Source organism: Brassica napus, chromosome A2, assembly GCF_020379485.1.
Source record: "Brassica napus cultivar Da-Ae chromosome A2, Da-Ae, whole genome shotgun sequence".
In the NCBI taxonomy this organism is placed as follows: domain Eukaryota; kingdom Viridiplantae; phylum Streptophyta; class Magnoliopsida; order Brassicales; family Brassicaceae; genus Brassica; species Brassica napus.
This window is the reverse complement of record NC_063435.1, coordinates 7345554-7357426: the sequence shown is the minus strand read 5'-3', so window position 1 is coordinate 7357426 and position 11873 is coordinate 7345554. Positions and strand designations below refer to the sequence as shown.

The window sequence follows — 11873 nt, the reverse complement described above, 5'->3', positions numbered from 1 at the left end:
TAGCTCATTTGTAGAGTTTGAACTGTGGGTGCAATAGAGTACAACTACAAAAATCAATAGAATATACGTAAATGATAAATAGTTGAATAAAACAATGAAACTGAGGAATATAACAAATTTCTTTTCCATCTCCAGCAAAAATATCCGAAGGACACTTTTGTTTACAGCCACATTATGGTGGTTTAATGATTTCCACTAGATAAAAAGTTGTCATGTTAGTTTAGGTTAAGGATTGATTTCCCTTTTAATAAAAAGTTATTAAATTTTACATGTGGTCATTCATATATGTATCTAATATTTTCATTTGTATATTCTGAGAGACAAGAGAGTTCATCTCTGGATTGCACTTCTTCTTTATGATTAGTCTGAATCTTTCTATATATTCGAGATATTCTAAGATTAATTAAAAAAATACTTATTTTAAGTGGAGTTAGTTTTCTTACTTTTCATCACAAATGGTGAAAGGCTAGAGTAATATTACATTGTTCCATCCATTTTAATTTGTCTAATTGTATTATAATTTTCGATCTACGTTATCTTATGTTAATTGATGCTAAAATGTATATTTTAGTGTGTGGGTATATTAATTTGATTGTGTACGTATAAATTATATTATAATGTGGTTCAATCTACAATCAAATCTTTTTTAATTGAAACACATTAATTATTATAAGTTTTGATTGAAAATTTGCACTGTTCAATCTACACTCAAAATTTCAGCTAAATAAAAGTTCAGCTATATTTATCTTGATTATTTTTTACATTAGAATTTTTAAGATTGAACATAGGATAGAAAAAAAAATGAATTATTCTTTTATATTTTTAATTAACTAGGAAAAGTTTGAATTAAGTACTAATCATTCCTTATCTCAAAACCATGCTAATACAAATGATGCGACGTAAAACATTCTTTTTCATCAGTGTTCGAACTACGAGCACCAACTCCTACGCTTAACCATTAATATTTAATACACTGGTGATATTTAAATTTTTTTTGTCCAGTGCCTTTGTATTAATAATACTAATAGTAACCAAAACCGGTGATCATATGAAATAAATTCAAACAGTCTAGCAATTAACATAATATATATATATATATTATTTTCATTCATCATTTCAAATTTCTTAGCCTATCCAATATTAGATGTAATTTAACAATTGAAAATAATTCTATTTAATTAGCGAGTTAAATTCTAAATATTTTAAAGATAATTGGATTTTTCGATTTTATAAATTTCTTTAGTTATTTGCTTAAGATTAGCTAGCAAAGTTACTTATTTGGATTTGGAGTACATTTACAGTTAAAATATAATTTTATACAATAAATGAATTAGGATTTTTTTTGTTGTGGTTAATCAACAAGCGACAGACGACAAAAGGAAAATCAACAAGCGACATGTAACAGCATCTCCAAAAACCTTTATTTTGGAGTTTACAAAACTCTATATTTGAAGTTTCAATACATTTTTTTTCAAAATTAAAACTTTAAATTTAACTTCAAAAGTTATTTGTATTTTACACTATGATCCTTATATTATTGTCACAATTAATATAATTCCATACAAAATTATAAAATAACTAGCACATATATAAAAATATTATAGTAATATTAATTAATAATATTTTACAGTAAAATGTAAAAATAAAAATAAAAAATTAAATATTAAACTATAAGAACATAACATATTGTTCTATAAAATTATTTCCGCAATGTTCTTCTATCTTAGGTTACACAAAATTATTTGGATAATTTTTTATAGATTTGGAGGCTCTAGAGAAAATTTATTAGACAATTATTGTTGTTGTAATATTTAAATTTGTGTAATAATTATATTTTCATGTATCTTTAAAAAAAAAATTATTACGTTTTCTTTTGTAATATTCTTGTTGTCTAATTCTAGTTTAAAAATATTTAAAATATTATTTTAAATTTTTTATTTAATTTTATGTGTAAAATATTGAATTTCTTTTTGCTGTCTAATTCTAGTTTTAAAATACTATAAATCTTATTTTAAAAGTTTTATTTAATTTTATGTGTAAAAATTTTGAATTTTTTTGGTTGTCTAATTCTAGTTTTAAAATATTATAAATCTTATTTTAAATTTTTATTTAATTTTATGTGTAACTTTAAATTTATAAAATTAATTTGATATTTTTATGATATAAAAAAGTTGTAAGCATTAAAACAGTAAATGATAAAATACTTAAAAAAATCATAAATATGATGTGTAATTAATTCTAAGGACCAAAATGCAAAAAAAAAATATGAAACTTCAAATTTGGAGTTTTGAATAGTAAACTTTTATATTTGAAATTTTGCAGATTAAAAAACTCTATATTTAAAGTTATAGAGTTTTTCTTGGAGATGCTCTAAGTACGGTAGGACCGTAGGAGTGTGAATGGATATTTGAGTGGTGTAACTAAGAGAACAAGAGATCCCCTAACTCGAGTGTATATCGGCTGGAGATCTGTTGACTAGGCGTTTTTATTTGAGACAATATAAAGTGACATGAAAAAGATGCAAAAGTTAATCTGTGCAGAGCACATAATCTCTTTTAATAAATAAGAAAAATCCAAAAAGGAATCACATTCAGAGAAAAAGTAAGAAAAATAGTTAAACAACAAAAATAAAGGAAATTTACTTTTATAAATATACCTGAAGATTTCTAAACACAATTCAACAAAAAAAAAAGATACATATAATCTATTGACAAATCTCCTAACTAAATCACCACATATTCCCAAACCGCCACTATTTTTGTTCTCCATATCAGTATAAACCTTTTTAACATTAGTTTAGGAAATATGACCATTATATAATATCAAATGTAACTCTAATGCAATTTAGGCTAAACAAATGTTGATGCAACTCAAAAATAATGTGTGAACATAAGTCAGGGGCTGACGCTGCCGTGATAGCCAACTTTTGTAACCCTTTCCGTCAAATTTCTTTGGGCACAAGTGATTGACTATCAGGCCGAAACTCATAACTATGGCATATATATATATATATATATATATATATATATATAATTTTTTTCTCTCAAATTGATTTTTGTACATATGATATGCTTTATAATTTACCACTTGAAACAGAAAACTACAAGTGGATAATAAATTAAAATACACCACAAAATTTAGGAGTGGCAATTAGGAAAACAATATATACAATTGTTTCGTTTGTTGACAAAACATTGCTTTTTAATGGGACTTTCATTCTATGTATATTGAATTAATTAGCCCTTGTGTTTATTTATTTATCACTGGTTTTAGTACTTACTATTTTAATTCTTACATATAAACATGTAAATAGAACAAAAATAAATAAATAATTGTTGTGATTTATTTATTTTTGGCTAACTACATAGCTATAACTATGCAATATCACACACTATAATGTATATTGAATCGTGGAAGTCCAAACTACTCAACTACTGCTTTACCATAATGCATGAGCATAACCATACTTTATTTTAGGTTCAAGTATAAGTATGTGTTTCAGATTGATATATTTATGATGTAGAGAACAAAATCGGTGTTGTTATGAACATGATACCATGGATATTAAATTCTTTGTCATTGATGGAAAATGTCTAACCTTCCTCAATGTACATAAATTACCATCATGTGTACTTAATTTGATTAAGCCGATCCCAACAATCTTGCAGAAAAAAATTGTTTGCCAATCTATGCGTCTGGTAGCTTTGCGTACTCTAAAATTCACATTATCCTCGGTGTCATATGGTAGGACGCCCTTGTATCTAGAACTCAGACATTAGAGTGTGTGTGTCCATGCATTGGCGGAACTAGCTAACAACCATGTGGGTCAATTGACCCATATCAATTTTAAGAATTAATCAAATGTAAGCATAAATTTGTAATATATCTTGATTAATTGGTTGAGTTTCAGTTGTTTGACACCCTTAATATCTAGCTAATTTCATATATATAAATTTTTGCCCCATTGGTTTCTTTTCCTAGTCCATCACTGTGTCCATGCGCAACAAAAGCAATGTCGTCATACTTCGTCTAATCCTCGCTATTGCAATATACCCTAACTGCTGCTCCTTCTTCTTTAGTCAGCCTGACTTCTAATGTCCCTTCTCTTTGCAATAGTTGCAAATATCTCATGGCTAAGGACCCCTTGGGAATGATTTCATGTCTTTCAACTTCCTTTGGTTTCCACTGGCTTTTACATCCTGACAAACAATCATCAAGCCTGATTGTATGTCCCTGACATGGATGATTTATGGTGCAATCCCGACTATGAATCCTAATCTAACTTCTTCCAGTTTCATTGTATCTTTGCGAATAATGAACAATTGCACGATGTTCTCGAAGAAGTTTGGCAGATATATCGACATGATTAGTGCAACATCTTCATCCTCCACCTTAACATTGATGTTACACAGCTCTATTAATATCGATTTTAACTTGTTAAGATAGTCTAGAATCTTAATACGTTCTTGCATACGCATGGAGAAGATGTGTTGCTTCAGAAGTAGCTTGTTTGTCAGAGATTTGTCAGGTATAAACTTTCAAACTTCTTCCACAAAATAACATTGAGTTTCTCATTCGGCACTTCAAAATGATGTATGCTAGACATAACAAAATTATTGAGAACGCCTTTGCTTACATAGCCTCCAAATCAGCAACATCAGATTTCTTTTACTTCATCAATGCTTGAATCTTAATCTACCAAAGACTAAAGCTATTTGTCACATCAAACTTGTCTATCTTCGTGTTTATCCCATAATCTTCTCACTAGATCAAAAACTTTTACTCTGATGCCAGTTTGTTGGTACAGACTTTAGAAGGAATAAATGCTGAACAGATGTATAAAGTTGTGAAATAAACAAGAAAGTGATGTAATGTGATTCACTAATTTGGCTACATTCACGGACAACGAGCATTGGGTTCAGGGCCAATAAATTTGTAATCATTTCAGAATGCAATTAACAAAAAGATTAGCTGGTTAAGTTGGTTTAAAGTTATTGAATATTGGCTTAGGCACCTGAGATCAAAGTGCAAATTTTCATTGTTTTTCGTTATTTTTTAAAATCAAATTACTAGAAAAAGCAATAGAAATTACAGAATCATAGAAGCAAATCACACTTTCCATATTTTGTAATATTATAAGAAGGGAAAAGCAACAATCAATATTGATTAACAAAAGTCATTCAAAATAAAACAATTAAACCTCCCCTTTTGATAACACGAAAAAATATCCATTTTATTTTATTTTTTGGTTTTTTCAATTATATTTCTGTTTATTAAATTTTTGTTTTAACATTAATTTTACAATTAAAATTAAAATTAAAAATTTTTCGATAAAATTGTTTATAAAATTATATAGGGCCAAATTTTTTTTTACCGCATCTTACTTTATAAATCTCAGGATCGACTCTGAGGGCATTAAGAAAAATGTTTAGGAACTTTGGCTTAAAAGGTTGTATTCATATCTGATATTAAAAATGTGATACAAAGCTTATTTGGACATGAAGTTTGGTACATGCACACTCTAACCCTTGCTCAAAATATTGTTGTACTAACTACAATGTGATTTTGACAATTTCAAGATGGTCTTTTCAGTCCAAAGATTGAATCAGACAAAGAAAATGGCACTGAATCAATACTTTATGGTTCCTTATACAAGTAAAGTGCTTGCAAATTTCATGTACACGGTAACACAAGCGACAAGAGTGATTTTAGGGCACTTAATTATTTGATCACAAACAAAACTTAAGGACATGTTTACAAATGCTTTCTCATATGTTCTAAAGTTCTTTTCCTTACAATTATTGTCACAAAAATCAAAACTAACATATATGCTCTTCTAACAACATTAAATTTTATTTCTCTGTATTTACTTACACATTTAAATTTTTTTTTTTTGGTCAACACTTACACATTTGTTTATATTTAACTAATTGCATTGAAATTTATTTTTCGTAAATTTTTATTTGGCAGTCGATTTTTATTCCTTTTATGTACTTAAATATTTTAATTATACATAATATTTTTATATTAGTTCTTTTTCTCTATTTGCTTTTGTAAACAGTGAACCCTTTGTCAAAAAATAATAATTAATAAATTAATTTCTTTAAAAAAATTTATTTCTATATTTTAACATATTGAAACATTTAATTATTTTGTTGTGCCTATGGGAGTAAAAGCTCTAAGCAAGGCTCTTAGCAAACACACATAAAATGTGCCTCTTAATTTGAGATATATAATGTTTATTTTGAGGCTTCTTTTCAGTATTTTTCTATATTCTTCTACGATATTCCTCTGTTAGAACAAATTTACCTTTTGGAAGCATAACACATTTCTAATTTTTTTCCAACTTCTATTATTATAAAAAAAAATTGAACTTTGTGAACCGAAAATTATAACCGGAGAACCCATCCGAAATACCAAAATTTTAAACTGTAAGTTAAACAGCTACCACGGCTGAATCTAAGAGGTCCGTATTATCGTTGACCCAAAGAACAGAATCGGACCGGATCAGTACAACATTCTCAAACTATTATTTCTACAGTTCAATGGGGACATAACTAATCTGCGTGGTAGATTATCAAAATCAATTTTGCAAGAAATGAGTTTTAAAATAAAAAGCCTTGCGAATTGAATAAGTATATAACCGTATCAATAATAGAAATGGTTCAGTAAGACAGAATCATTTGGTCCCAGTGTTTCAATCTTCAAAATATTTTCCTATGATATATAAGTCCATTCAAGACATCCCTCTATGAGACATAAAGTAAAGAGGAAAAATAAATCAAAATCCCCAATTATTGCTCCCATAAGAATAAGGGTCCCTTCTCTTATTATCCGTACCTTAAATTCTATAATAACTGATAGTTGTAAAAACCTGCTCGCTTGTGGTTTACCATTGAGAGCTTACTTGTAGGGCAAGTAAGATCGCAAGACTGATGACAGCTTTAAAGGTCAAAGAGATTTGTTGGAGTTTCTGGGGAACGAAGGGTGAATGGAAAAGGCAGGACGGGAGATGGTCGGTGACTCGGCGAAGAAGCAAACTCATCAGTATCAGTTGCAGCAACAAGGGCAGGCAGTTTAGGCCAGGAGAAACTCGCCACAGGCCTGCAGATTCTGAAACCAGTGTTGTGTATAAGTGATGGTTCTCCTTGTCGACTATCTTTCCTAGCTTTTTGAGGTGACTCCGTGATTTGATTTTCCTTCACTTCTCCTTCTTGTGTCTTAAACATTGGTGAATCCTCTAGTAGAAAAGGCATCTCCGTTGAGTCTGGCATCCTAGGACAGTTCTCGTCCACTGTTTTCTTAAGCCATCCCATGTCTTCCTGCAATATTTGCATCCATCAAACACACAAATGTTTCATCAGCAAAGTGGCATATCTTTGATCACGTACATACACCAAATGGACCCTTTTTTAAATTAGGTTTATTGCTACATATTAGGCGTATGTTTGTTTTGACAACTTAATAGTTACTACATCATAGCAAATATAGAAGGTTTCACTTTTGAGTAAGTTCATATACAACTAGCCAGAAGAGTGTTTGTGTTTGGAAACTCAATCTTGGGATATATTTACCTCCATTTTGCGCAAGGTTTCTGCAATTACCACTAGCTGGTCCTCAATTTTGGATTTCTTCTTCAGCAGATCAGCGTACATTTCCTGAGACGAAGCAGCAGAAATGTTCAAAAGACAGTAGTATCACAAGATAGAAATGAATTGAGTTCTTTACCTTTGCTGGAGTCATCATGCTATCATGGTCCACGTTCTGACTAGTAACACAAGATTTAGGTGTAGTCATGATAGCAAGCTCCTCCTCCTCTTTCTTTGACGCGAGTTTCTCCATCTCTCTGTTCAACAACAAGACAGACATAAGCGACAGTTGCTATAATCATATATAACCAAGCCAATAAGTTGGACTTGTACCTTTTCAGGGAAGCTAATTCTTCTCTGATGTCACGGATTTCACCAGCGCAGACAGGATCTTGAGTAGGACTATCACCAATCTTCCAACCAAGTGGAGGTGTCCAATAAGGATCTTCGACTCCAGCTTCTTTCCTTAAGTTAACCAAATCAGAACTCTCCAACCAATACTCCATAGCTCCATCTGCATTGTGTTTTCTCCTAAACCGGTCTTGACCTCCAGGAGCCACCTTCCCCGCCATGTGCTTAAGCAGATGATCTAAAAGACCCGTGTCCCCAATCAGCTTCCTTGCTTCTGCCCTCAACTCTGCCCTGAGCATGGAGTTACCAAACACTGCGTTCTTCTCCTTCATCACTTTCAACATGTTCTTCTCAGCAAGTTTGTACCTTCAACATTAAAAAAAAAATCAGACGAATCCAACAACTCAAAGATGATTAAAGATATGCTCTTTTCTTTACCTCTCAACAGACCATCTGTCAATAAAGCTCTTCTCTGATCTCCTCGTATAAACCACAATCTGATTCTCCTTCTTCTGCTCAGATACGTTGAATCTTCTCTTCTCAGCTCGAAGATCACTGCTTTCAATCTCATCCCTCTTATAAACCACGATTTGGTTTTCCATCTTCTGATCAAACACCTTAGCCCTCTTAGCGAGAGTCTCAGCCTTGGATTCACTCACCTTCCTCTTACCAGTGACATCATCTTCCTCCTTGAGTCTACTACAACTCTTGTTGTTGTTGTTATAGTCAATATGGCGGCTCTGGTAACGGACGCGCAACCTCTTCCCCCACTTGATCATCCCTCTCGATCTCAGCTCAGACCAGCACTTTCCCTCAGGCGAAATCGCGCGGTAGAGTCTAGCCTTCGCCGGATGAGAATCGTCGGAAACCCAGAAACTCCAGGACTTTCTACTCAGAGAAACCTCGTGAGGTGGGATTCTTCTGTAGAGCAAGTCTCCGGCTAGATCCGCCGTCGTCACATACCCCTCGTCCAGAACCGGAAGAAGACTACCACCACCACTCTTATTATTCTTATTCTTATTCTCCGGTTTAGTCCGGTTTAGTCCGGCGAAATCGAAATACGATCTGAGAGAGTACATGCTCGGGTAACGGAGAGTCACGTGACGTCCCGTGACTTTATTCACCTGAGCAAAAATAAAAAATAAAATAAATAAATCAGTCTTTGAGAAAACGTGAGGAGAGAAGGAAACAACGTGAGGTTTTACTACCATGACGATTCTGATGGATTTGAGCTGCTCCGGCGTCGATGATCTCAGTGGGAGGACGGAGGAATCGATTTCGTAGTAAGATCCCACTCTTATATGCGATGGCGGTGGCGGCGAAGGGTTTTTAGCGGCGGAGGCTCCTCTGATCGGATACCTTTTCACGAACATCGTTTCCTGCACACGAGTGTACGTACAAACACACACTCAGAGGTTTAACTTTTTTTTTTTTTAATTGCCGAGGAAAATCAGTTGATGATGCCTGGAGAATATAATAAAGCTGACTAATAACAATAAACACACACGCGCTATCAGGTGCGCGCGTGGGAGACAGTAAGGAAACACTGTCAACGTCACTAGACCAACGACGATGATGATGATTTTATTTCGATCGTCATGAGAAAGAGACAATTTTTTATTTGTTTGGGTTCATTAAATAAAGAGAGAGAAAGCTTACAATCATGATCTTCTGCTCCTTCTTCCGTTCGATTTCCCTGGAAAATGTAAATCTGATTCAGTGAACATGAACGAGTTGGTAGAGAGAATCGGAAACAAACGAATAATTTTATTTTTCTCACCGGAAAAAAAATAGAGCTTTTTCTCTGCTGAGGAAGGACGAAAACGGAAAAGAAAAGAAAAAAAGCTTCGAAATGTCGCTTTCGTTAAAATCTACATATATAGAGAGAGAAAGGGAGAGTGTGGTGTGTGTGCCTGATATGCGTGTGGCATGTCACGTGAGTCTTTTGCCTGCGCTGCAAGTTGAGCTTAATTGACATTTTTACCCTCAAACCGCCTGTTACTATGTAACTGTGCTCCTTCGCGGCGATTTATTTGTCTGTGCTCGTTCACAAGGTAGAGAAAATATTGGCATGTGCAGTGAGGCGACGGATTGGTGCCACGTGTTACTTTTGGAATTTGTGAGATATTTGACGGTGGTAAAACATGAGGGAATGTGGACTCGACTGTACCTGATAATAACTTTGTGTTTCCGTGTGGTTTTGAGGTGTTACGCACGCGCCTGCGGTTCTCATTCCGTTATTTGCCTACTGAGCCTACTACTAGAGTCTACAGCGAGGACCGACTAACTACACTTGAGAATTTCAAAATCTTTCTATTTGATTTCGTACATATGTATCCATAATCATTGATTTACTATTTCGCAAAAGAAATATTGTAGATTTATATAAGTTTTGTTTTGGCAAATCCAAATTACAGACCTAACTTTATTCACGTATATTTTGTTGATATGACAAATTCGTTTTTTCGATACAACACTAAATTCGTTAAGCAAAAAAAACAACACTAAATTCTTTATCATTAATTTGTTGAAATGATATAAAACTTATTTTCTAGCTTCAATATTTTTTTTCTGGGCTCAACTTAATCCCACGCGCGCGTGCGATTATCATTCCGTTATTGCCTACTCCTAGAGGTCTAGAGCTGAAATCAGATTTTCGTACTGTATCTGATTTGATACATGTCATAATCATTGATTTATATTCAATAAAGGGAAAATATTGTTTTATGTAAGTTTCTTTTTTTTATTGACGAAACAAGTAAGTTTCATTTTTTCGTCAAAACAAAATTACAAACCTAGCTTTATTCATATATGTTTTTGTCAAAACAAAATTACAAACCTAGCTTTATTCATATATATTTTTGTCAAAATGAATTTTTTTTCATTCACACAAATTCGTTTATCATAATTCAATTTGCATGAAAATATGGTATATTTAATATAATGGTTCAAGATGTATTTGATCCAATTGAACATTAGACTAAAGCCTAAATACTTCGATTGCTCCCAAAAACAAATTCTTTAATTCCACTATTGCTTTTTAAAGAAGTGATCAGAAGAAACAAATGTCCAGATATATATTAGCTATGACCTCGTCTAGGAGGTGTACTAATCAATGTTTTCTTACATCAGATGTAGTGATGTACATACTAATCAATTTCTTGTATAACTATTTGTTGTGATTTCTGTTCAGAATCTTAGATAAAGAATTCTTTCAAAAAATATTACTTTTAAGAAATTAACTAATGCTATTTTAAGCAATATATACTTATTTTCTTTTAAACTAAAGAATTATATCGACCGAAGTGCGTTACCCCGTGCATATATACACAGACGAAAATCAGCTATAAAGGAGGGGATTTTGACCTCTTGCACCAATACTATACTGTTTTGTAATCCAATTTATTTTTAATCAAACATTCCTTTTCATCACGATTGTATCTTCATCATATTCAATAATCAACATATCTTCACCCTCAAATTCATATATAAAAATAATTTTAATTGAGTTTTAAGATACAAATAAAATCACATGGAAGATTAACAAAGACATGGAAATGGTCCACGAATATACAGAGTCGGGACTGGTATTATTGGGCCCCCCAATAAACTTATATACAAACAAGATAAAATTATTTAAGGAAACAGTTTATCTATCTTTAAGTAATATATAAAAATTTATATATTTTCATATGTATTATGTCAAAACATTGAATTTCTATAAATTAATATTTAAAAACAGTTTTTTAATATTGGAATCCGTTATATAAATGGAACCCATTCAAATGTTTCACCCCAATAGTTTGAGGCCTGGTTCTGCGAATATAAAATTGAAAAAAAGTAAACCAAATACTACATGAAACATCAGCATTGGGCTGTAATCAAAACAATAATTAGTAGATTAAAGCATAGCTATTGAAATTGAAGAAAAAT

General features: G+C 31.9%; 1 protein-coding gene across 1 annotated transcript; it reads right to left on the bottom strand.

The window, feature by feature from the left end:
• Positions 1 to 6627: 6627 nt before the first annotated feature.
• On the bottom strand, positions 6628 to 9845 carry LOC106411916 (protein DYAD). Its single transcript, XM_013852777.3, has 8 exons — positions 9721 to 9845; positions 9600 to 9636; positions 9149 to 9319; positions 8379 to 9064; positions 7923 to 8306; positions 7729 to 7846; positions 7575 to 7658; positions 6628 to 7322 (listed from the first exon to the last, which is right to left on the bottom strand). The coding sequence occupies exons 2-8, from the start codon at positions 9603 to 9605 to the stop codon at positions 6945 to 6947; spliced, it is 1827 nt and encodes a 608-aa protein (XP_013708231.2). The 5' UTR covers positions 9606 to 9636; positions 9721 to 9845; the 3' UTR covers positions 6628 to 6944.
• Positions 9846 to 11873: the final 2028 nt, after the last annotated feature.